Raw genomic sequence first — 27,670 nt, forward strand, 5'->3', positions numbered from 1 at the left:
ACCGCCAGAGGTACCGACTCTCACCAAGGGGATGACCTGCGAAGTCACGGCCAGGTGGGCTACCGCTCGAGCCCTGGATCGCCCCCAGATCACCGCTGACGCGCCGCCACGCGCCGTGTCAAGATAGCATCAGAAGCTCCAGACGCTGGGAATCGAAGCACATCAGTCCCACATTGGAAACAAGAAGAAGATCAACCTCTTCCTCACCTATAAAAGGTTCTCTCCTCTCTCCTCATTAATTACGCAATTACTACTCATTTATTGTTATGCTGCGCATATACAGTGACTGACTTAGGCATCGGAGAAGTGAAGACCGCCCAACGCAGTCTCCCTCTGACGCCCTGTCTATCGTGTTGCAGCTAACAGGAATCACCTAATCCTAGGAGTAGGGTCCGCCCACCGGACCCGCGTTAAGCAAGGAATCGGCTACCGCCGGACTTGAGCATTAACATGAGGTGAGGAAACTACGTAAAGGTTGAGTCTTTGGGTGTTGGGTGTGATGTAAAGGTTGAGTCTTTGGTAATGGTGGGTTGGTTTTAAAGGTTGAATCTTTATTAATGGTGGGTTTTTTCAGAGGAAGAAAGAAGAAGAAGGAACCGAAAGCCCGGATAAACCGGCCCGTTTTGTGCCAGTCCGGGTTTAAGCCGGTCCCTGTTCTCTACATCTGCAAGTCCGGCCCGAAGTACCTCCACCGGTTCCGATCCCAGTCCCTGTAAAAGTGGTACCAGTCTGGGACCGTGCCCATCCCTAATTCTCATTGTTCGGTGGAAATTGATTCTCTTTCAGGTTGATCTGATAAGTGATAACTACGCTCACAAAGTTGAGTGTTCTGGGCCAACAAATCAATTACGAGGCGTATACGTATCTAGTTAAAAAAGTTGATTTCAGCAAACTCAAATTGTGAAGAGTATCAGATGCTTGTTAGAGCAGTTTCATCTCTAGATAGTCAAGTCATTTATTCTTGCAGCAAATTCATAGGAGACTTTGGCTCATACTTCACAACTAGCTGGAAAGTTATGAAAATTAATAAATATGTTCGTGTACAGGATGGTGCGTGTGTGATAGAAATTCAAAACACTATAATGAGTAATGCTAGATGAATCATCTTTTGGTAATTACTTGCATCCCATGTTGTTGCGTACCTCTTCTTGATGCAAAAGATCCCAAAGATATATATGACCGAGACATATGCTGTCTTTCTTAATGTAGTTTCCCTTCATATTATGCACGATCTTTTAACCAGAGAATGATGCCACTGTTGTCACACAATAATTAAGGTTAACAGCCAAGTCCTAGAAACAAAATTACATAGGATACAATTTATATTGAAATTGATATAGGATCCATATGACACTGGTCTCACATGTCAATCTCTCTTCTTTACATAATACCTTCTTGCATTAACTGATTTGGCTCGGTCGTAGCAAAACCATAGTGGAACATGATGCCTTGCATCAGACTATCAGAGTTTTATACCAAGGCTGGGTTTTCTTGTCAAATATTCTTGGCTAATAAGTAGAAATGAAATTCCCTAGGAGGGGAATCTGCACCCGTACAAAACAGGCGATTGGAAAAATACTTAGAACAACCAAAGATTAAAATATTCATTTTGGAAAATACTTCAGTACATTAATGTACCGATACATCAAGTAGACTAGGTTCAACACAGAGGTAGACTAGCTTGGTACAAGGGTAGACTAACTCCATGCATGTCTACCCATGTACTGAGGTAGTGTACCTCTGTATTGAACTAGTCTACTTGATGTATCGGTACATTAATGTACTGTAGATGATCCCATTGATTTTTACATATCTATGAAAACTTTGAGAAATGATATATCAAAAATAGCGGGGATATTCTAAAATACATATTTTTTTTTTCCTTAAAAGAGTCAATTTATTGGATTTACATATAAATAGATATGAATGTCAACTTCATCTACATCCAAAAAGAGACTCTAGGTGGTTAAAAATCGCTTGCTGGCATATGAAGGTATAATAAACAGATCAAGACATATGATTTGGGTAATACGAATTGTGGTGATGAACATGCTAATTATAAATCTCTTTAGAGATGCCAACTGTTTCCCCTATAAAGGGAAATAAAGATGAATCCAACTAAATGACTGATCATCTACTTTTTCCATATTGATTATATTCATAAGCGTCATAGTCAAATTGATTGTTGTCTTCATGAGATTCATTTGAGGTCCCATTGCGCTCTGTGTCTAAACTGATAGAGTCAAAACTTAAGCCAGCTGAAGAAACATCAGATGTGGTACTTTGATCATCAGTTGCACCTCTAATCCTCCTCCAATAAACAATCTTCTATTGAGCACCTTGACCAGCTATTCTAGTACAGACTACACAAAGTCACATACTATACAAGTACACAGTACCAAATAATTCATATAATTGCACCTTATTTTTTTTGCATTTTTGTACGGATCATAACCCAATAGTGTGTTCTCCTCATCTGTAACCTTCATATAATTGAGAAAGATGAAGTGAGTTGAAAAGGCAAGTGCGGCTCCATCAAGTTTGTTTTCTTTTGCTGATATTGCTCCATCATGAATTCGCCTCACCCAAATTCATCTTGAGGAAACTTCTCCTCACTTGGATTCCACTCCTTAATCAGATTTCCCTCGATGAGAATACTTCTCACTCAGATTTGCTTTGAGGAGATTTCTCCTCACCCATATTCGCCTTAAGGAGATCTTTCCTTACACAGATTTATATTTAGGGAATTACTTCTCACCTAGATTCGTCTTGAGAGAATTTCTCCTCACCCTGATTCATCTTGAGAGGATTTCGCTTCACCCAAATCTACATTCAGAGTGTTCACTTTGTGGTATTTTTGTTTTTTTTTTTGTTTTAATCAAATTTTATAGATACTTCTTCATTTTATCAGGATATATCCTAAATATCTTATATATCAAGAATATTTGACGATATCAGAGAAATTTCACATATACGATGGAGGATAAAATATTTTCTCTCTGATATATCGGTCCTTCCAAAAAGGGAGATATCGGGAAATATATATCAGAAATATCGCAAATATTTCAATCCTTAAGAACAATAGTAATGATGGCTAAACAAAATGCAATCACCAACACAACCTAAAAATATCCAAACTACTCTCAATTCTCATAAACGAACATCCATTATCAATCAGTTTAGCAAATCAACGATCAAGATAGCGCCATAGTCGATTGCCTCGTGTTAAAGATCAATGTCGCATTATACACCATGATGAAGATCTAATGTAGTAACACGAGACCCAAATCAACTCTTTGATTTAGACGCATTAGGAATTTGGTTAAAAGGTTTATGGGTTCTATTTAAAGGAAGAAACTGATGAAATCCAACTATCCTTCCAAAGATGCACTGAAGAGCCATCCCCAATCTGCCATAAAGAACCACGATGAAGAACAAGACGACCGCAACCAAGAGGTGCTGTTTATACCTAGTATTAGCATATCGGCCTATCGATCATATTGTGGCCATTTAATGAATGAAGAGATTGAGATAATTATGGGTAATTTTTAATTACTATTTTGATGATAATTATCTTGATTTGGAAGATAAATATTCATCAAAAGATTTTATCTCTTTGGTAATGCATGGGTGATATTCGCAACGAGTAAGGAGAGCAACTTATGAAGTGGGACTTAAAGATAAGTTTTCATTTGATTAAACAAGCTGCTAGGTTGTTGTGTCAAACTGTCCAAACCAATTGATGTAATCATGCAATAATACTTGTTGAATTGGAGTAGAAGTCTGTTGCATGACCGTGGTACAACGCTAAACTAATTGCATGATTAACATTGATAAATCATACATACTAGCTGATGACGTGAGACCTTGATATACATCATGTGTATCAATTAATTAACATGCATTAGGAGTCCTAATAAGATTGAGCAATTTGAGTTCAAGAGAAAGACCACCTCGGCTTGATTATCAATGACCTCTATATAAAGAAGCATTGACAGAAGACAGAGTACACACACATCTCCAGTCAAAACTCTATCATGGGTTTCCTTTTATTTTTCTTAGCTCCAGATCAATTAGTTTCATTGTCGTTTCAATTCTTTAGTTGTTGGCACTAGCTCAAGCCATTCCCTTCGTTTTTCTTGTAATCTAGTATCGATATTTCAATTATTTCCTTTGTTACTTTTTTTATAATAGTTGATAGTTTTATTCTTCAAGCAAATTATTATTTTCTTTTTCCGTTCTTTACTTTATCACTATTTACTTTCCTATTATTTACTTTTTTGCTCTTTACCTTTCTGCACTTAATCTAAAGTTTACTTCCTTGCTTTTTTACTATCGTGTTTATGCTCTTGCATTAGGAGTAGTTTAACGTAATTGTTCAGTTACTAATCACTATTTGCTTCATCCATTGAACAACCAGAAAGTCCTTGTCTCCAAGGCATCGAACCCTCAACCGAGATTGTTCCTTCCTCGGCTTTCAATTGCTTGATAAGTCAGAATCACACGCACTACATCTACAATTGCACACTTGGCCTTTTGGCAGTGTGATGTCACGCCCTGCAATCCTTTCATCGAGAAGGACATTTGTTCCTTGATCTCTCGGCTATCTAGGCCGATGTGACTTTCAAAGGCAACAGGTGCATAATAATTTAGGAATTGAATAATGATTTCATGTTCACATTTTGAATAAATTATTTAACTTCTCTAATTCATGACTGCATCTTTATGAATTGAATAATCATTTCATCTTGATTTTTTTTAGGCATATACAAGTATAGCAGATGGATTGTGACAAGACGTTCATGTGTTGCAAAGTTAATGTTGGGAAAAACAAATGCAAAGATATAGAGAAGAGAGAGTGTAATTCTATCTTTCTAATATAGGTGTCTCTTTTAGTCATTTTATTTGGCAATGAAATTTGATTTGAAATGTGAATATCAGGAATGTGCATATAAAATTTCTCTCAAAAATATAAATAATATAAATTGTGTTTCTTCTTTTAGAGAAACTGAAATTGAGAGGAATTTGTTGTGTATTCTCATTGATAATAGGGGCCTCTTTATATAGAAGATTACAATGCATAGAATCTCAATCATACAAGGAAAGTAATCGTACATTGAATAGGAATCTAGATCCTTCTAATGTAACCCTATTATCACTAGGTCAAGTAACCTAGAATTTGGGCCAAACACAAATTAGGGTTTTACTTGAACATTCCCCCATGTGTTGCTCAAACGCGGTGCTTCTCTCGTTGCCTCATTATAAACCTTGCCGAGTAACAAAAACCCAGTGGGACAAAAAGAACCTCGATCGAAGGGGAAAAAGAGCATAACACACCCTTCACGTTTCGAGACCATACATGTAAACATCTCCCCCTTATGACAACGGTCATGGGAGTTCGGATAACTTCCGCAAACGATGCTACCAACATGTTTCTCGAAAGTGGAATTTAGGCAATGACTTAGTGAGCAAGCCTGCCACACTGTCCTCAGATTGAACATAGTTCACTTTGATCTTGAGGAGAGTCTGTTGTTGCTGATTATCCTTGGTGTTATCGCTTTTGATGCAGCCTTGATTCAAAACAAGTAGCATTATCCTATATGCTCGTAGGCTCATCTGTGGTAGACTTCAAACCACAATTGTTCGAACATGCGTGTATGGATCCAATCCATATACATTCACGAATCACTTCATGAAGAGCAATAATCTCTGCACTGTTCGAAGATATAGCGACTAGGGTCTGTTCTGTAGACCTCCAAGATATCATGGTCTTTACCCATGATGAACACTTAACCAGTTTGGGAACGACCTTTGTGTGGGTCAGAGAGATACCCAATATCAGCAAAACCTTCCAAAACACATGTCTTTTTGGGATGGGGATAGAGGACACTTGGCGGCGTTCCTAGTGTGTGATGGGTCTGAATCCATCATCTCTCTGTAGGGATAGAACAAGCCCATATCAATCGTACATCTCAAGTACTGAAAGATATCTTTTACACCAATCCAATGGCGTTGCGTTGGCGCAAAGCTATATCTAGCTAACATGTTCATTGCAAATGAGATGTCCGGCCTTGTGCGTTTATCTAAGTACAATAATGCGTCTATTGTACTTATGTAGGCCACTTCCGCCTCTAGCACATCTTCGCCATCATCCTTCGGACGAAGAGGATCCTTTTCAGGATCAAGACTACGGACGATCATGGGGGTGCTTGAAGGTTTGACCTTGTCAAAATGCCTAAGCATCTATCAACATGATGCTCAAGTTCCAAACCGAGACATAATCGTGTTCTCCCAAAAATCATTTATCTCAAACTCGGATTTCAAGTGTTCAGCGGTTTCCCTTAACTCTTTAAGGGCTTCTAATGAAGATCATGTCCAACATGAACCGCTATAGAATCAGAAACTTGTTATAGAAACACGCGGGCATATCCCTTCCTAATCAAGTAGCCACTATAGTAAGCGTTTCAATCTTATTGTAAACGCGCTCCGTGGTCTAGAGCCACTTGACTTGGGTAAATGACGTTCACCATGAACTTTCATGTATATTCCGTATCTAGATCCCCATAGAGATACGTAGTGACCACATTTGTAAGCTGTATGTTCAGTTATTCAGAAACTAACAAACTGACAGGGTAGTGGAGTGCAATGACATCCATTACGAGAGAATATTACTCATCGTAGTCGATTCCAGGGCATTTTTGTGAGAAACCTTGCGCCATAAGGCGAGATTGCCATCTCTTTTTCTCACCATGCTTTCTAACGAAGACCCATTAGTCAATAGGTTTTATGTTAGGAGGTGTTGGCATCACTGGCTCAAAAACCTTCCTCTTCGTTTAGAGAATCCAACTTAACCTGAATTGCATCTTTCCATTTAGGCCAAATCTCTCTACGTTGGCATTCATTCATCAACAAAACGTGGTTTGATATCATCTAACTCAACAAACTCATGCGCAACGAAATGCACAACTACATCATCAATTATGATGGAGTTTCTATCTCATGTACACTAGTGTAAGTTTCATAGAGCTCTATATTCTCAGGAATAGGTTCTGACGTTGAGGCGTCCCCCAACGATAACCATAACCCGGAAGATACTCATGAAACGGATTTTGAGTGTCGATGATCAAAGGATTGGAGTGTGCCAAAGTATCCTTCAAACCCACGGGCCTCCCATGCATCCTAGCTGGGGCCATGGCCTGTAATGCCAGAGTGCCACTCTCTATGGCGTTGGCGCCATGTCTACCTCCGTGTAGGGTGGCGCTTCGTCTCTCGTAGGGACATACTTCCTTGCAGGCATGTTTGCAGCATATTTGTGTGATCTCGTCACTTTAATAGGGATCGAGAAGAGACATAGTGGGGACAGACCACGACAATTTCTATCGTTCCTGCTGAACATCTGTGCTCTTATCTCCCCCTAACGACGGGAAGACTGTCTCATCAAAATGACAACCCGCAAATCTAGCGGTATGGAGATCACCTTGCAAGGGCATTAAGTGACGGACAATTGTTGGAGTCTCAAATCCAACGTAGTTTCCCATTCGTCTATACGGACCCATCACAGAGCGCTGTGGGGGCGCAATTGGCACATAAATGCCTCACTCAAATATGCGTAAGTATGATTCTTGTACCCAGTCACTAGCTGTAACACAGAGGTAAATTGGGTGACAGTGGGTCGTAGATGAATTAGTATAGCTGCATGCGATATTTGTGTCACCCAAGTGGATATAAGGAGATTGGTGCACATTACCAATGTCGGAGTACCATCGTAGTCGTTTCCGCAAGACCATTTGGGTGTGTACATGGGAATATGATGTCCAACATCAGTCCCAATGCAATAATCATCTAGAATCTTCGATGTAAACTCACTAGCATAGTCAAATCCAATTAACTGACTAGGATGATTCGGGGAGTGAGCCCGTTGTCATATGATATGTGCTAGGAGTGTAGCATAAGCAGCATTACAAGTGGACAATGGCACGACACCTGACCAGCGTGTTTGCATGTCAACCAACATCATGAGATATTTAAACGTCCGCAAGTTGGTTGAATTAGTCCATAGAATCCCCATGGATTCTATGTAAGGACAAAATGAGTATTTTCATATCCTTTGCATAGGACGGTCTCAGTCCTAACTTCCCTAAGGAACGAGCTTTGTAAAACGAGCGAGAGGCCTTAGAATCAACCAATGAGGATTTTGGTTGGGGCTAAGCGTCTGAAACGCTATTTGAAGCAAAGTTAGTGATTGCAGCATCACCTGGGGCGCCATCACCATGATGAACGCCATCCATGGCATCATGGATAGGAACTGTGCCAGCCCTAGGCTGGTGGTGGACGGAGGTGGTGCCCTAGGCAGCAGCATCGGTCACACTTAGTCCAGGAATCAATTTTTGATTCATGCTTCATTTCACTCGAAAGAAAGGATGTCTCCATGTGAAGTCTTTAGTAGACGGATCATCATATCATGACTAGGATTACCTATCCTGTCGTGACAAAGCCAATATATGTCTAAATCTAAGAGATCTTCTCTCATAACTTTTATTGGATTAATAGCTCAAATAGTGACATAGAGTCCACTAGAGAGACACATAAACTTCTCTAAGATGCGCCTTTGTTCGCAATCATTAGAGGTATTGCAATGGAACTCATTTCCGTTCTCTATATGTGTTTTCGCATGGAATCCGTTGGCTATTCATAGGTGCGATTCGCCCTAGAGCGTAGAGAGTTTTTGTGATAGTAATCAAGGTGCCATTTGGCAAAGGGAACTTGGGCTATTCCATGTCCTTGAGTTAATACTGATGGCCCAGCCATCGTAGTCACAAAGTCATATGCTTAGAATCAAAATGGAGTCATAATGAAAAGAACTCGATATTTTATTCATAAGCCAACGGAGTTACATCATTGTCACTTTGACCAAAGAAAATCTAATCCAATAAACTAGCGAATGCAAAACATTGCTAGTCATCTAACTCCTTTCCGTAATTCCAATGTAAATGTAACCAGGTGAGTATAGAGATGTCGGTGGAGCAAAGCTCACTTAAGTACCACTTATCTCAAAACCTTCCTAGACATCACATTTACATTGAGTACGCCTACTTTGAAGAAAGACTAATACCATTGGCATCTACTACAAAAATATATGGCAATTGCCTATTACATCTCTTGGAAAAATAAAGACTTAAACAAAATTGGCGATCTATTGATCCCAGCCAGATTTGTAGTCTTCAACCCTTCATTCTAGATCATCTTCTTGATCTTCTTGTTCCACGTAGTGAGCTTCTCTTGCTTCACAATATGCTTTGTAGGCGGTGATCAGTTCTTCACGTGCTTTACAAATGTGTGCCCAATGATCAGACACTCCACATCGAGAACATACATCTCTTTGCTCGAACTCCATTGATTGAGGCACTTTGAAAGCGTCATTTAGATGGCTCTTAGTATTGGTGGCTCCACCAACATGGCCAGAGGCGTTGCCTCCCTCTCTCTTTCCACGTTGACCTCTTCAGTTCTGTGTTCGCCTATTTTGGCGGTCACCTTCCCAAATAGAGCGATTATATGGACCAGAACGTCCAAATGTATCCCTAAGATTAGGGTTTCGCTCTTGATGCCCTTTCTTTAGGGCACGATTATAATTGGATTTTGGAATATGTTTTGTTCCCACGGATCTCGAATTATAGTTATTCACAAGGATGTTGTCATGCTTTTCAGTGACATTCATAGCTCCAATGAGCTCATGAAACCTTGTGATTCGTTCTGCAGCAACATCGATTCGATAGTTCTTAGCAACCATCAATGCAGAGACGGGGAAGGTAGAGAGAGTCTTCTCAATCAACATCGCATTTGTGATCTCTTTACCATAGAATTCCATTAAAGATTTAATGCGAAGTGCTTCCGAGTTGTAGTCAAGAACTGACTTGAAATCACAGAAGCGTAGGCTATGCCATCTCACTTCTAGGTCAGGAAGCAAGGAGTCACGGACGTTGCCAAATCTTTCTTCGAGTGAGACCCACAGCCTTCTGGGGTCATCTTCATTGATACACTCGTACTAGAGCAAATCATCCATATGACGAGTCATTAAGATGATGACTTTCGCCTTATTTGCCTCTAAGGCTCCTCTATTTGCTTCCAAACCTTGAGGTTGATCAACAGTTAGCACATCCTGGCTAGGCTCGAGAATCGTATCCAGAATTTCATTGGCCTTGAGATGCTGGCGGACATCACGAACCCACCTATGATATCCAGAGCCAATTGTTCCCAATAGAGCAAAGTCCAATTTGTTCAGGTTACTCATCCTGAAAGAGAACAAGAAATTAGGGTTAGTTTCAGAGCATAAAAGCTACCACAAAAACATATAAAATTTCTGAGCGTAGTCGCTTTCAAGAAATTAGGAATTTCCGAGCTTAATCGCTTCCAAGAAATTCAATTCCAAGAGGGGTTGGATTAGATCGAAACAATGATGTGTTTGTGGTCGATCATAACTTCTCAACAAACTCTAAGTTTGGAGGACTCTACAAGCTCTAAGCTTGGAGTGAGCACGAACCCCCACAGTTCGGCTTAATTAAGTCTCCCTTTGAAAAACTGCCGGAAATCTTGACCGGAAAAGTTGGCCAGAAAAATGTGGCCGGAAAAGTTGCCGGAAAAGTCACCGGAAAAAGGTTGACCGGGCTACTGACATGGCAGGCAGAGGGACGCTGACTGTGTGCTTGCGTGGATGCTGACGTGGCTCGAGCTGGACCTCTTTTGCTTCTGGGCTTCTTCCTGCTACTGGGCCTAGGCTGCATAGCTGCTTCTGGGCCGAGGCTTGATCTCTCTAGGCTGGGCTTCTGGGCCGTCTGTATTGGGTTTCTGGAGGGATGCAGATGCAGATCGTAATGAGAACGTCAGGACTTCTACTGGCTGGTCTGGGGTCTTGACTGCCGGTTCCAAGAAAGTTGTCACCGGTTCCCTGATCCTGGGGTGGTGTTGCAGCTTCTGACAAATGGTGGCTGTGATTGGTGGATGGAAGGATGCGAAATCAGGCAGAAGATCGACGGATTCTTCTTGGGGGCCAGTTCGTTCACTTCTGGTGGCCGGTTCAGGTCGATTCCGGCCGGTTCTGGGGGTGGAGCCGCCGGTTCTATGTTCCTGGGATTGAGATCTTCAAGGTGGGCTGTGGTGGTTTCTGAGATTTGAAGGTTACGAATTTAGGGTTTCAGGGTTAAGGCTTCGTGCTGATAACGTGTTTTACAGAAATTGAAATTGAGAGAAATTTGCTGTGTATTCTCATTGATAATAGGGGCCTCTTTATATAGAGGATTACAATGCATAGAATCTCAATCATACAAGAAAAGTAATCGTACATTGAATAGGAATCTAGATCCTTCTAATGTAACCCTATTACCACTAGGTCAAGTAACCTAGAGTTTGGGCCAAACACAAATTAGGGTTTTACTTGAACATTTCTATTATTATTAAGTTTTGGAGTGAGAGAAAAAATATTTATCTTCTCAATAATTTGTCGTTTTAACTAAAAATAGGCGGTTTAGTGAGCATATCGATTATGAGTCCCGATAGAAACTCTCATGTTTAAAACACCATAGTAGTCCAAATTCAATTAGAAGTGAGAAAAAATAACAGGTTAAAATTTTGGGATAATGACCATTAACTACAATGGGCCATTAATTCTTCTCACGCGTAGGATTTATATTTCGCTGCCCATGCGGTCGTCTTTAGGATGAGTAACAGTAGCGGCCCATTTGCACAAAAACAAAAGGGCACAACAAGTTCTGGTTAATTACGACAATTGCCATAGCTGTCATTTCAATTTTCTCTCAAACCAAATCATTCAAATCTAGTTCTCCCAAAATCAAAGAGATCCCAAAATCAAAATTGTCTGAAAATAAAAATCCTCTCTAAATCGACATCTAGGGCTCCGGTGAAGCAAGGGCGCAACCCCAGCCATAAAGCAAGCACGTGACCCGGCGGCGAAGCAAGCGCGCGACCCCAACAGCGAAACAAGCGCGCGACCTGGTGAAGAAGCAAGGGCGCGACCCAAACGATGAACTAAACTCGCAACCCCTACGGCAAACCAAGAGTGCGACCCTGGCGGAGAAGCAAGGGCGTGACCCCGACGGGGTACCAAGCACGCGACCTTGGCGGTGAAGAAAGCGTGCGACCCCAGCGACGAAGCAAGGGCGCAACCCCAGCGTCAGTAGCTATAGTGTTGAAGGACAGTAGAGAAATTTGCAGTTACTGAAGGTCATTAGTTATAGTCTAATTTTTGTGCTATGCATTCAACATTGTCGAAATTTGATTATGCTTAGTAGCTTTAGCTTTAGTAGCTATAGTCTTGAAGGACAGTAGAGAAATTTGTAGTTACTGAAGGTCAGTAGGTATAGTCTGATTTTTGTGCTATGCATTCAACATTGTCGAAATTTGATTATGCTTAGTAGCTTTAGCTTTAGTAGCTATAGTCTTGAAGGACAGTAGAGAAATTTGTAGTTACTGAAGGTCAGTAGGTATAGTCTGATTTTTGTGCTATGCATTCAACACTGTCGAAATTTGATTATGCTTAGTAGCTTTAGCTGATAAATTTTGGTTGAGAAATTCTTAGGGTCAATACCTTCAGCCTCATGTTGTCACAGTCTCTCCCTCAGGTAAATGATTTTGGTTGAGAAATTTTGATTATTTCAATGGTTGAGAAATTCTAAGGGTCAGTAGCTTTAAAAAAGAAATTAACATTTAGACTATTGAGGGCCAGTATTCTATTAAGCGTTAGTAAACCTATGTGCTTTACAACCTCATTTTTATGTATAGCGAGGTGGCGAAAATTGATGTTATGTGGCTGATAATAGTACAAAAATGAATTGTCTGAGCTTATTGACAGTCAGTAGCATTAAAATGCTACAATATGTGCAATCTATGATTATTGAGAGTCAGTAGCATTAAAATTCTGCAATATGTGCAATCTATGATTATATGGACCCTCTAAACATCATTAGCTGTAGTTTCTGAGGGTCAGTAGCTGTAGTTTCTGAGATTTCTTTGTCATGAGGAAAAATGATGAGTTTTGTGACTAACAATAATACAAAATGAATTATATGAGCTTTAGTTTATGAGGGTAAGTAGCCTTAGCTTCATGATTTCACTAACCCTATATTTACTGCAAACTCATTTTTATGTTTTTTTTCTGAGGCTCAGTAGCTTTAGATGATTTTATTTGTATTGCAACCTCATTTTTATGTTTATTTATGAGGGTCAATAGCTTTAGCTTCATGGTTGCATTCACTTGATTGCACGAGGTATTCAACTCAAATCTATTATCGGTTCGGTTGAGCTTGCATTTTTAGATAGATTTCTTAGCTTTACTTTATGGAAGGGTCATTGAAATTATGTCTACCTATAGGCTCTGTGGATATTTGATCTTATTACTACTATTAGTCTTCTTCTTTTTTTTCTACTTGAAATTATGGTCATTGATCTGTTGCAACTATGAGGATCTTTTGATTAGGTGTTTTGCATTTTTATAAGCTACATTAATGATTTCTTAATCAAATTGAGGGTCAGCACACTATTAAGGGTCAGTAAACTACTGAGGCTCAGTACTCATATATTTACATTTATCATATACACAGATTAATTTCAAATGGCAAAGAGGAATGATGTTGCAATAGACAAAGTGGATGTACCGATTGAAGAACATGAGAAGAACCATGGTGGTTAGATTTGTTCACCGTGACGAGAGCTGGTATTCGAAAGGGAGTCGTTGTTTCAGTCTCTAACATTTCAATTTCACCTAAAAACTCCCTAAACTCTCCAATTTTACCCAATAGGTCCTTGTCGTCAACTTTCGGTCGAAAACTTAGTTATTTTGCTGACGTGGTATCCCTTTCACACTACAATGTCCGTTTTACCCTCACTAACAAAAAAAATTAATTTTTTTTCCTCCTCTTTCTATTTTCTTTTTACCTCTTCTTCCATCCCTACTCTTCGCCTTCTCTTCCTCCCCTCTGATCTCTTCTCTCTCTAAGATTATTACATCCCGGATCTCAAATTACCGGTTTACTAGTTTTTTGGACTGTAAACGACACATTTTTTTATTTTTTACTCCGTTTCAATCTTTTAGGGGGCCCAAAAAGTTATCTTGATGTATCGCTCATCATTTGAGAAAATTTTCTTCATGAAAGTTGTAGAGGACGGTAAACCAAGTCTGTGGATATGTGGCACACTTAAATCGGAGTTCATATGTGAAAGTTATAGTTGAAAAACTAAATTTACTGTTTATGGTAACTTTCTATTTATAGAGAAAGTTACTGTGGTAAGTTTCCATTTCAGAAACTTACCCGGCAGTTTCTCTCTCCTCCCTCTTTCTCTCTTCCCGACATCTTCACCTTCTTCCAGCCATATCTCTTCCATCCGGTGACGGATTTCAACACCGCATGTATCATTGGAAAGCTCTCTTCCCCCTCTTCAATATTGTAGTGTTTTGGTAGCTTGTTATGGCCTGTGGAAGGTGCAGCAAGGAGATGAAAGTCACTGTAGCGCCGTTTCTTCAGGTTTCCTGGTTTTTTTTTCATCGATTTGCCACCGTGCGGCCACCAAACGGAGAGCCACCGATCTTGTTATAACCGCCTTCTCCTCCTCCACAAGCCTATAGCAGTAGGTCACGGCAATTTGGCCGGAGAAGAAAGAATTGAAGCCATGGAGTTTACTGTAGCAGTTCGGCGGGTTCCTTGTTTTTTCTGCAACTCCGGCAGGTTTTGTGGACAATCAAAGTATCAGAATTCTTCCCTCCTCAACCTCAGAGGTCGAGGAGGTCAAATTGGAGGAAAAGCAAGTCGGTATCTAAGACGGAATCGACACAGTCTTTCAGAGAGAAGAGATCAAAGAGTAAGAGAAGGCCAAAGAGCAGGGATGGAAGAAGTAAAAAGAAAATAGGAAGAGAGAGTGAACAGTTTTTTTTTTTTTTGGTCAGTGAGGGCAAAACAGACATTTTAGTGTGAAAGGGATGTCACGTCAGCAAGATAACTGAGTTTTTGACAGAAAGTTGACGGCAAGAACCAATCAGGTGAAATTGGAGATTTGAGAGTTTAGGGAGTTTTTAGGTGAAATTGAAATGTCAAGGACTGAACCGTCGACTGTATAAGTTTATGGAGTAAACAGTATTTTATCCTAATATTAATGGATCGATTTAATTACTAAGTTTCAAACCAAAAAAATATAACTTTGGCTCTTTTATGTGTAGACAAACAATTCAGCTGCTTAATCATTCAGAATTGGCTCTAGAAACTGGAAAGAACTGCAAGTCGTGTATGTCAGAATGATAATGAAGCTCACTACATTAAATCTGCAATCTCTCAGAATGATATTGAAGCCCAGAACATTAAGTCTGTAGAGGTTATTTTGGTAATTTAATAGTTAACATAATCAATTCAAAAAATGAAGGAAAACAGCTGCATGGGCCTGGACCTTGCGCAAGGTTCAGCTACAATACCGCAAGGGAATTGAAAAAAAAAAAAAAAAAAAAAAGTCTGCTATTGGTAATAAATGGGCTGAGGTTGTATGTATTGGTAATTTGCTATAAAATTTGTCTAAATCATGAATTCATGCTTTCCTATAATTTTAGAGTTTGTTATAAATATAGAAAATCAAACTTTCTCTGTCTTCAATTTCTCTAAACTAGAAAAATGTTAAGGGAAGTTGCTGGAGGAAAGTAATGTCTACTTTTCTCTAAAACCAACTTAATTAAGGAAAGCAGTTGAAGTTAAATTTCGCATCACAGTCATTTAAATTTCTATTGTCTTATCTGTTTTCTCCAAGTGCTTATGTATTTACTGGACCAAATGCATTACTATCAAAAACCATTTGATGCCTCGCACTCATTGAAACAGAGTAATTGATTGATTGATAATCCTAGCTAGAGGATTAATGAGCTTAATTTTGACAACTAAGAGCATATATATGCATACCTCTTACTTTCAAAGCTCTTTCCAAAGCCTCCCTGCAGGCAGTTTTGGCCGTCCCAATCATAAGTGAAACATTTCCCTCCTGCAGGAGTATTGGATAGCGTACAAAGCTAGTATGAAGAAAACTAGAGTCTTTTATCGTACATATATGCATGAAAGAGCCAGCATGAAGCAAATTTCATCCTTAATACACAACACTTATTAAAGCCGTTCTTGCACACATTCTATTGGTACGTCCCCATCTGGACAATCAATTGGAATCCAATATATTAATCTGTATTTTTATCCTCAAACAGAATGCAAACTTAAATAATCAGAAATTCAAAAGAATTTACGTAGGATCCATAATCATATACTACATTTGCAGCCACTTATCTTTCTACTATGAAATGATCGAGCAAAGTTATTTTGTTTACACAAGTCAAACTCATAAGGATGTGCCGCACCTTCTCCACTTAAGCAAAACCAAAGATGAGCATCAGAGTTTAATCCATGGTTTGGCTTTCTTGTCAAATATTCCTGGTCCATAAGTTGACCATAATATCTCAATAAGGAGGGGAAATAGCAACCATATAAATGAGCCAACTGGAATACTCGCAACAAAAATGCAAGGAACAATGGCCCATGAGTATTCTTTATTAAGCATAATGATGAGGGCAGAAGAAAAGGCAATCATCATGGTGGCAATAGAGAGAAAAAGGGTGGAAAGGCCTATCATCATCTTTGTTGGCAAATCCTTGAGAAAATCATCTGCTGCATAACGTGAGGTGAGGATTCCCAAAAATAATATGACTGAAGTTGTGGAAGAAACGAGTGATAGAGTGTCTGAAATTATGAACACCAGAAACAAGCTCTTAGCTAGAAACATCGGGTAACCTGTACTACCACTGTTTCCACCAGGAACTGTAAATGCAGCAGCATACATAATGGTCACAATGAGAGTGCCTACAACTGTACAAGAAGTTGCAATCCCTTTCATCGACTTTTCTGCCTCCTCTTTGAGGTTCTCATGATTCTTGGTAAACAGTTGACGTGGTGTCATACCATCTGAATTTGGAACTTCATGCATCTCCTCAGGTACAATATCCTCCACCTCCTACACTTATTTTGGGAGGTTACATTATTGAAACGACTTAAGCTACATTAGAGTTAAATCTATAGTATTTATTTTGGCCATTGACCATTATTTTAGGTAAGTTTTGTAAGAAGAAGAATATACAATTTGACCAAACAAGAGATGAAAAAATGAAGAAGTAACTATCGACAGCCACTCCTCAAAAAAAAAAAAAAACCTATAGACAGCCACGTCAAACAAATGCTACAGTCCATAGAATAAATAAAACAGGAAAGAGTTTTTTTTTTTTTTTTTTCAATACATGTATAACATTTTGATAGGCTTTTATGTGGCAATGTCATTCTTAAAAATTAGAGAAAAATTCAGTTACCGTCCCCAAACTATTCTGCAAATGCCAATTTGATATCCGAACTCTCAAAAGTATCAATGTGATACCTAAAGACCTAAATTGGCATCAACGTGATACTTCCGTCCAAAATTTCTGACGGCGCCGTTTGTTTGCTGACGTGGCAAGCACGTGGGTCAAAAAAAAAAAGGTGAAATGACTCATTTACCCTTTTTTTTGGAGAAAAATTCAGCTACCTTCTCCAAACTATTCTGTCAAGGCCAATTTGATACCCGAACTCTCAAAAGTATCAATATGATACCCAAAGACCTAAATTGATATCAAGGTGATACTTCCGTTCAAAATTTCTGACGGCGCCGTTTGTTTGCTAATGTGGCAAGCACGTGGGTCCCAAAAAAAAGTGAAAAGACCTATTTACCCAAATCGAGCAATTGACAGTGTGTGGGAGAAGCCAAAGGTACCAAGTACCAGCTGGCAAGTCTTTTTCTTGATCTAATTGTGCTCAATTGCTATCTGGGTTGGTTTTGCTTTTTTGGTTTATGCTGGGTTTGTTTTTAGTTCTTATATACATGAATTCATGTTATATGTTGCTTTGGCCTTATGATTGTGATTTTGATCGAAGTATTTGGTATATGTTGTTACTGACATGACGGCGGCAGTGGAGGAGGAGGATGCTGAGGTTGTGGCGATGGAGGAGGGGGTTTGATGAATAGAGGTTCTATTAGCGAATGGGTGACGGTCTCTGTGAAGAAAGAAGACGGTTGGTGGAGCTAAGGTTCACCAAAATTTGGTGTGTAGCGAACCAGTTTTCTAGTTGGTTGCCCCGGAAGAGGAAAGCTGCTGAGCGGAGAAGAAGGAAATCGGTTTTGGCGGAGAAGAAGACATAGGTGTCTCTGGGTGCCCAGAGCAGTTTTCTAGGTGCAGAAAGATTTGATTTTTTTTTTTTGTTAATCGTGTCACCCAACTTTCGTTTTGGGTCCGTCTGCTGGGAGTTGAATACGAAGAACATGGATTTGTAGCAGGAATTGGAGAGGATGATGGCAGCGTTGGTGATGGTTTGGGCGGAGGGGAAGGAGATGAGAGAGAGGAGGAGAGAGAAGAAGAAGAGGACCGAGTTTGAAGAAGAAGCAGAAGCCATTTTTCTTTGATTCTTGGGTGGAGGAGAAGGAGCGGAGCTTGCGGTGGTTTGGCTAGAACAAAATCCCAGAAGAACAAGAAGAAGAAGAAGAAGAAGAAGAAGAAGAAAAATGAAAAGAAAAAAAATGCTCCTATCATTTAATAGGATTGATCTAGGTGCTTTCACTTAGGTTAATTAGTAAAGGAAAGTAAAATATGGGAAATCATTTGCTTCAAATGTTTCACATGATCGACTTCTTTCTCATGACTTAGATGATCAATTATAGGATTTGAATTGAGTTTAATTATATGGAATTGGTTTTGACCTTTGTTTCTTACATTTCATTCTTGTATATATGTTTTTATATTTTCTTTATTTCATTTAATTTTAATTTTCAATTTTATAAAAAACCCCATTATTTGTGTTTACTTGTATATATTTATATTCTTTATTTTATTTTTGTAAATAATACTTTTCTTTATTTGTTTACACAATTACAGGTGTACCCTCAATCCTCGGTTAGAACGATCCCTACTTATTATATACGAACGATGACATTTTACAGGATTAAATTACGCGCTCATTTTGTGCGTGTTAATTTTTGACGCCGTTGCCGGGGATTGACACTCATTTCGAGCGTGTTAATTTTTTGCGCCGTTGCCGGGGATTGACACTCATTTTGTGCGTGTCAGCAAACAGACGACGCCGTTAAAGATTTTTAACCGAAGTATCACTTCAATGTCAAAATACGTCTTTAGGTATCACATTGATACTTTTGAGAGTTCGGGTATCAAATTGGCCTTGACAGCATAGTTTGAGGATGGTATCTGAAAATTTTTTTTTTTTGAGGAATTAACAAAAAAAAAGAAGGTAAAAAGTCGATTTTGCCCTTTTTTTTGGACCCACGTGCTTGCCACGTCAACAAACAAACGGCGCCATCAGAAATTTTGGACGGAATTATCACGTTGATGCAAATTTAGGTATTTACGTATCACATTGATACTTTTGAGAGTTCGGGTATCAAATTGGCCTTGGCAGAATAGTTTGGGGACGGTAACTGAATTTTTCTCTAAAAATTAATACATGTATATGTAAGAGAAATTTTTAGGTAGGGCAAACATACCGCCACGTGGTGCACCAACCCTACCTAAGAATCTCTCTCAAACTAACTTAGATTGTAATTTCTTCAAAAACAAATAATAACAACAAGGGAGCTTCTATTCATACCTCCAAAATTGGTATTTGGACCTCTCACTTTTTCCAAATAATAGTTGACTTTGTCAACTCATGTCAAATTACCAATAAAGACACAAATAAGGAAAAAAAAACTCTTCCTATCTCTACGAACAGTAATAGTCTTCAACTTGGAAAAAAATTTCTCCTCCAATGTAAACCCTAAAATATATATCGCCAAACGTTATTTAATGTTAAACTCAAAATTTTCTGTATTTGACTTTGTCCTCGTAAAGTGATAGACTTTCTTGCTCACACAGCTGACAATTTATAAGATCTATCACTGCGCTATAAAAAAGATAAAAAATAAAAGGAGAGAAAATGGAAAATATAAAGACACCTTAGTTGATGAAGCCCTACTCATTCTGAATGCAATCAAACATGTGAACGAGCGGCGACAAAAAGCAGTACTCCAGCACGTTTATATGACAAACGCAACAATGGGTAGTTGTCCACAAGATCTTCCCGCACAACATCAGTGTAGAGAAATTTTATGTGCAACTATTTTATAGATATGATGAAAAATTCAACCCTCTGATATATATCTATGGAGAATGCACTAGACTCATGGTTGATTGTTGTAATTTCCTCCACTGTCCCATACATATCTAAAACAAAAGGACCATGCATGTTCATTTCAAGTTACTATGAAAACAAGTAGGAGAGAATCAGTTTAGGGACAATGACACCTAAATGCAGTGAAAATAATACTTGGAAAGCATATTTGTATGAGATGATGAGCAAACATGGTATTGTTGGCTACGCTAACCAAGAGTTGATATTTCATTGAAAAAGTGCTAGCATCTTTGTTGCTCATATATGGAGGATGAACTTCCAAACAAAAAAAATACTGCAATTCCAAATCTTCAAAAACTGAAGGAGATCCAATTACTGATTTTTAAAAGTATGAATAGAATCTAAAATAAAAAGAGGGCTTTTATTGATTTTATTAGACGATGGGCATTATAGGAAAATTAGAGAGGTGTAGATAGCAAATTGGTTATTTATAATAGTAAGAGAGGTCTATTAAGTAGGGAGGTCTATTAAGTAGGGAGGTCCAAATGCCAAATTTAGAGGTATGAATAGAAGCTCCCTAACAACAATAAATATATACATATATAAAAAATCGAGCTCATAGTTTATGGTCCGAATGGGAGGACTGCATTGCAGAGACATATATAGCCAACGAATTCGAGATGAATACCCTTGGTTAGTTGATATATTTTTTAGGATCTGAGGTAGCTAGATCTAGATAAAGAATTGGGCTAAATACTGTTTAATACCCTGTGGTATGAGTTCAACATCAATTCAGTCCCTTGACTTTCAATTTCATCAAAAACACCCCTACACTAGTATTTCTCATCCAATAGGTCTATCCGTCGGAACTCCATCAAATAGAGCCGTTAAGTAGCTGATGTGGCATGCCAACTGAACACAAGTGGGGCCCACATGAAAGGAAAAATTCTAAAATTCCAAAACAAAATTTCAGAAAAATAACAAATCTCTCCTCCCCCCCCCCCCCGGCCGGTTTCTCTCTCATCTTCCTCTTCATTATCTTCTCACTCCTCTGTCTTCTGTGTCTACTTCATAGCAGAAGAGTGTCCCTTCCCTCTTCCTCCTCTGCTCCGCTCTCTTCTTTGTTAATCCCAACCAAATTCCAATACACTGATCCTTCTCAAAGTCGACCCGAAAAGACTACAACTCCACTGCTTAGGTATAGATGTCCTGCACCAAAGAAATTGATGAAATTGGGTTCTCGATTTTGAAGATGGGCGCAATTCTAATACTGGGTCTGAAGAATTTCAAGCATTCGTTGTTGGGTGGGCGGAGGATTTTGAACTTCTAGGCTCCCAGATGGGTCTGTTCTAAAATTCTTGTTTAAGTCTTTTGACTTTCTTTTAGCTTCGATGTTCAAATTTCAATATGGCTTTGTGAAAAATTGAGTTTCTGATTCATTGGTTATCTGAGATTGTTTGCTTTGTTGGCTCTCAAGCACAAGGCCTCCGCTGTCACTGGCATCTTCCTCGGCCGCGTCTCCCCTAAAACGACGGCATCGAGATCATTGATGTTGTCCCTCTCTTCCACTCCGAGCTCGGCTTCTCCCAAATTAGCAATTCAAAATAAAAATTAGTTAATAAAAGTCAATCGCTAAGATTAATGCCCAGAGAATCAATTCTCGAATTCATGCCTAGAGACATCAACCTTCAATTGTTTGTTTTATTTTTCTAGGTTTTGTTCATATAGTTTCACAATTTCAATTGCCATGTTCTTTTGTTGTGTATATTAGACAACTTAGAATTGATTTGAGATCAATGTTCTGCTATGAAGAAGACACAGATGATAGAGAAGTAAGAAGGTATTGAAGAGGAAGATTAGAGAGAAACCGAGGGGGGGGGAGAGAGAGAGAGAGAGAGAGAGAGAGAGAGAGAGAGAGAGAGAGAGAGAGAGAGAGAGAGAGTTGTTATTTTTCTAAAATTTTGTTTTGGAATTTCAGAATTTTTCCTTTCATGTGGGGCCCACTGGTGCTTAGTTGGCATGCCACGTCAGCTACTTAACGGCTCCATTTGACGGAATCCCGATAGAGGGACCTATTGGACTAGAAATACTAGTGTGGAGATGTTTTTGATGAAATTGAAAGTCGAGGGACTGAATTGATGTTAGACTCATACCACAGGATACTAAACAGTATTTAGCCTTAAAGAATTTCACTATCGTATAAAAATATCGTTCGACCTATTAATAGAAACAAACACAAATCCAAGAAATACCCAAGAAACAAAGACTAGGTAGACTCCCATTAGGATGAAGGTGAGTACACAAATCAAGTTTCAACTGGGTAAAAAAAAAAAAAAAAAAAAAGATGTGAATGCCCCACACTTAGTGACGCGTATGAATACGGAAATATATGGAATTTTTCTCGTACGAGGTCCTTTTGGTTTTCTAGAGTGGTTAGGGCAGAGTTGGATCTACAATATTGAAGGGTCAAAGCATTGTGTCATGCTTGTCTGTGGTTCAACCATGATCTTAAAGGGTGCAACCATTTTTTGATTCAACATGCAGGCAAGTCAAAGCCGGCAGCTGCGGTGGTACCAGTGATGGGTTCTTAGAAGGATAATGTGCAGTCTAAAGATTTTCAGCTTGTCAAGCTGATTCCATCTTGTGATATTAGCTGGGTTTCTAACCCTAATCTTGTTGTAGCGACAGAAGCTCAAAGGGGCAAGGCTTCTTAGCCAACCTCAGATTACACTAGTGCAATTGTTGGGCTTCTGATTAGAAGATTTATAAGCTATCCTAGGCAATGGCGGAGCTAGGATGTTAGAATTGGGTGGGCTAAAAAAATATTTTTATAAAAGTTTACTAGTTTTTTTAATTTTTTTCTTAAGTTTTACAAACCACATCTTATATTAAAGACATATCAAACAATCAACTAGCTAACTGATTAAAAAAATGAACATTATAACGTTTGATAGAAACTTAATAACGGAAGTCTAAGACAAAAGAACGTACGTACTCAAATTACACCTTACGCCCTTAAATAGAAACAAAATCTTTAATTATTGAATCTATATCAAAATTCTATGCCAACTCTTTTTCAAAGTGAACAATCATGTTATCAGCCAAAAAGTCATTCTCATCTTGTTGCGCAACATTGTTTTGATATGTTTCATAGCTAAAAATACTCTTTCTATAGGTGCTATAGAAACCAGCAAATAAGTGACATGATGATGCTCATTAGATGCAAGTGGTGTACTACTATTCTGATCTTCTCTTATTTTCTTGAGCTATGAATCAAGAGTTTTTGCTTTCTTGGTTGGTCGATTATGATCAGGCATTATATTTAAATATGTACCCATCACCAATTGACAAATGCAACAATAAAATCAAGTAAGCAACTATTATAAAATCAAAAGTTAAACACAAACACTACTCTAACAATTCATTAAATGATAAAACGAAGAGCCAACTGATTAGCAAAAAAAGCAAACCCATGATCCCAAACCTTAATTGAAAAAGAAAATACAATCTAAGAACTGATAAAGAATCCAACAATACACATGCAGTCAAACGTTGGTCAATAAAAAAATATATATACCAGTAGCATGTACACCTCTTAAACAAAGTCAGCAAGCTAAATTAGTATATTAATCAAGTAGCAATAGCGCGATAGGACGCCAATGGATTTGATTAATAAATTGTGAACTAAATCAAAAAATATATGAATTAAAAACCGAAGAGGTGCAAAAGATCATATACCCAAAAGAAATAGAGGATAAACTTATACCTGAAGAATGAAGAGGGAAAACGGCAATCGACAGAAGAACCAAAGCTTTTCGTCTAGGTTTAATTGATTTTGGAGAAACAGCGAGAGAAAAAAGTTGACCTAGTTTACTGAAAAAAGCAAGCTTTTTATGCGACTATACCTCTTAAAGCAGAATAGAAAATAAAATCAAATTAAATACCTCAAGAAAATAAATAATATATATCTGATCAAAAAAAGAAAAAAGATAACATATGGACTAAGTTTAATAACATATGGGCTAAGTATAGAAATTTGGGGTGGGTTAATTTTTAATATATAATTTTTTTAACTAAAATTAAGCTACAAAGTAATGTTTTTTCAGAAACTGGGGTGGGCTGTAGCCCATCGGAGCCTGTGTGTAGCTATGCCTTTGATCCTAGGTTGGGCTGTTGCAACAGCTGTAGAACCCTCATTGGGTGCTCAAATGTCTAATCTAGCAACTCAAACTGTAGAGGTCTAACATGAAGCACATGTGGAGATAATCAAGTCGGGTAAGAGAGCCAAGTTGATAGATGCGGGGCTAGTTGCATCTTTCTTTAGATGTGGAGGAAGGTTTTACCATTGTGTACAACAATGGAATAGTGCATATATCACAGGTTAAGAAGAGGAGGGGAAGCCGAAAAGGTTGAAAGAACAAAATCAAGGTGATTGAGACCGGGCCTAAACCTAAAAAGAAAAAGTTTCTCAAGAAGCTCAAGCTGATTGATGAGGTATAGGTGGAAGAGGCTGCGAGTGATCTAGTGGAGGGTGTTGAGATTCCAAATGGAGTGATTGATGAGATGACACTAAAATCTGTTCAAGTTTGAGATATGCTGTTGTTGGTGACGAAAAATTCCGTAGATGAGTTTGACTCACCAATGAATGCTAACTAGAGCGAGAGCTGATCGGAAACAATTGAGAAGCTTCCTTTGAGCATTGACTCCGAGTTTGACCATCGGCTTGAGGAGGAGGCGATACCTGCAGAAAACCCTCCGATGCCTAAGTCAATACGTTTCTTAATAGTGGAGTAGAAAGAGTTGGAATGAGATCATTTACCTAGACGTCAGACCTCCTTTATATAGGCGACGACTTACTTGAAGAACAAGCTGCCATTACTCCCGCTTTTATAGTCGCATTTATTTATGCACTTATGATGATAATTATTGCTACACTAATAACGGTTAATCATTGCGTACTCACAACAGTCATTCATTGCACACTTATAATTGTAATCATTGTTTGTTTATTACTGTAATAATCGCCGCATTTAACACCATATTAACTACGAAGTTAATCGCCTTATTTGCGGGCCCAGCAGAATTTGACCACTCCCACAATGCCCCCAAATTTTCTCTTTGGATACTCGTCCTAAGAGGAAATTTCCATTCTCTGGCTGTTTAGAATCTTGCCTCGAATATTTCCTCAAGAACAATCGAGGAGGAATCGAGAAGCTTCCTTTGAGCCAGTTATGTCAAAAAAATTTTGCATCACTATACAGAAATTTGCCTGCATCAGAGGTAATATTGATAATGGTATTGTCGACCTCCAACGCTGGTGGGATGTTGTTGATCTTGACCCAGAAGTACAAGGAGTTCATTTTCACTATATGAGGGGCCATTAAACCATCGTACTCCTGAATAATCACGGGAGCACGATTGAAATACCAAGGGCCACACAAAAGCACCTTGTTTCCATCCTTCTTGAAGTAAACACAAAGCTTTTCTGGGCTCGCTTCTGAACCCTAAACCTGATATCAAGGACCCACACATACTGAAGATGGCGCTACAAATCAGTCACTTCAAAGGGTTTCACCGTTAGTGGCGTTGCCAGCAAGTATGCTTGGAACGTGTGCTGCGTTCCAAAACCACGTGCAAGATGTCAATGACATCATTCCCTGCAAGCACCAAAGATGCTGCAAAACTGGCGATGGCAATCTTCAATGAAGGACATCATGAAGGGGAAGTGATTGCAGTGGTAGAAAGGATTGCAGATCAAAACATTTAAACATAGACAATGTCGTATTAGGGTTAGGGATTTTTCCTCTTTGATAATGATAGAGCGGCGTTGTTGTTTGATTTCTTAGTTGATTTGATTTGTATGAAAAAATGAATATGGTTTAAATTAGTCTGAATAATTTGAATATAATTATACATGTTGTATTTTCCTATTTTGAAATGTAATTATATATGTTGTATTGTTGGGTAATAAAAAAAATATAAAAATGAAAACAAAATCGTCCAGGTGCTAGGTGGCTAGGTCCCTCCCCACCGCCTAATTGCAGTCTAGTGATTTTTAAAACATTGATCACAGATAATATCTATGTTCCGTAAAGCATCTAACAAAATTATGCAATCACACAATTCTTCTGAAGTGATGATTGATAACAACAACAACAAAGTTCAAGACAAAAAAGTAAGGGTTTCTCTAACAACAAGCTTAAGACAAACAAGCTGAAATTTACATAATTTTTCTAGTGTATCTCCAGCATATTCCCTAAAAATCTCAATTAAAGCTCCTAGAAGTTTTCTACCACCTCGGCACATCTCCAACAATTTCCTTAACTATGGTTTGTAGAAAGAGAAGACAGAAAAGCACTAAAAATTCAAAAAGATGTTTTGCCTATAATCTAGTTTGTTTTGGAAAAAAAATTTCTACCTAAATAAAGATAGATATAGAGAACCTATTGGAGAAAAGAAAAAAGAAAAAAAATTATTTTTCACGATATTGAAAAGTTATATATCTAGAAACATATATTTAAGGTCGATGTTTATTCTTTTAAATACATTGATGCTTAATATGAATTTATATACTCTGAGTTTGTAGGATAATGGGTTTCTAAGTAAACCTATGTATAAACACATATATTTAGGGATACTGACCTTAAACCACTGTAGCTCTCGTTGCATTTGCAAAGCTGCACCACGAATATGATTGAACCTTGATTGTGGAGATAATTTCCCTGCCAAATGTAACATATGCTCTGGAAACTCGGTTGGAGATATTCCAAAGAATCTCTTGTCCTCTCTATCAAGTCTATGAATAAGGCTATAAATTTTATGTTGACGACATTCAACCGCAAATTGAAATATGTTTTTGTTTTCTTCTTTTGATTTTGTGAACGGAGGATGTGTTTCACATATATGAGTAACAAACTCAACATGCCCGTGTTCAACAGCTTTGAAGATCGATGTTCTTACAATATCAAGTTGTGCTGATGTAGGATTGTCATTCGCTATCATTTTCCCAATGTAATGTAAAACATCAATGCTTCGAGTATGGATCCATTTCACTTTACGTAACCGATTGACTCCTAGTTTAAGATACCAAAACAATAATTAAGAATTGGAAAACAATGAAAAACTAAGATAAACAATGTTTGATGTGTCATACCCAAAAGTTCAAGGATACTGTTTGCAAGTTTCCTGTATAAAGTTATAACTGCATTACAAATTCCAGTATGTTAGCAGTTGTTCATAGATATTAGTAGTGAGTCTAGTGACATAGCATCTTTAACGTAGTAAATTAAATTAACTAAAGAATAAAAATGCATGAAGGAAAATATTTAGAGCATTTCTAACTGCTTCTCTATTAAATTCTCAATTATTTATTATCTAAAATTATATATGGTATTATTCTTTTAATTTGAAAATGTAGTCAAATAATTGAGGATGAAAATGCA

General features: G+C 38.3%; 1 protein-coding gene across 12 annotated transcripts in view; it reads right to left on the reverse strand.

Moving 5' to 3' along the window:
* Positions 1 to 10,240: 10,240 nt before the first annotated feature.
* Positions 10,241 to 27,670, reverse strand: part of LOC112179837 (ankyrin-3) — a 32,538-nt gene continuing 15,108 nt past the window's right edge. For 3 of the 12 annotated variants that reach the window (XM_024318318.2, XM_024318317.2, XM_040512004.1), the window contains 3 exons: positions 27,382 to 27,429; positions 26,871 to 27,301; positions 16,167 to 17,037 (listed from right to left, as the gene is read on the reverse strand). In XM_024318318.2, coding sequence (XP_024174086.1) covers positions 16,420 to 17,037; positions 26,871 to 27,301; positions 27,382 to 27,429 — 1,097 coding nt within the window. In that variant the 3' untranslated portion in view covers positions 16,167 to 16,419. Of the gene's footprint in view, positions 10,290 to 16,166; positions 17,038 to 19,861; positions 20,321 to 21,241; positions 21,438 to 23,994; positions 24,102 to 24,461; positions 24,970 to 26,870; positions 27,302 to 27,381; positions 27,430 to 27,670 lie in introns of those variants that run through there. The other 9 variants (XM_040512009.1, XM_040512007.1, XM_024318320.2 and 6 more) reach the window with 9 other exon arrangements.

Source organism: Rosa chinensis, chromosome 7 (genome assembly GCF_002994745.2).
Source record: "Rosa chinensis cultivar Old Blush chromosome 7, RchiOBHm-V2, whole genome shotgun sequence".
Classification (NCBI taxonomy): Eukaryota; Viridiplantae; Streptophyta; class Magnoliopsida; order Rosales; family Rosaceae; genus Rosa; species Rosa chinensis.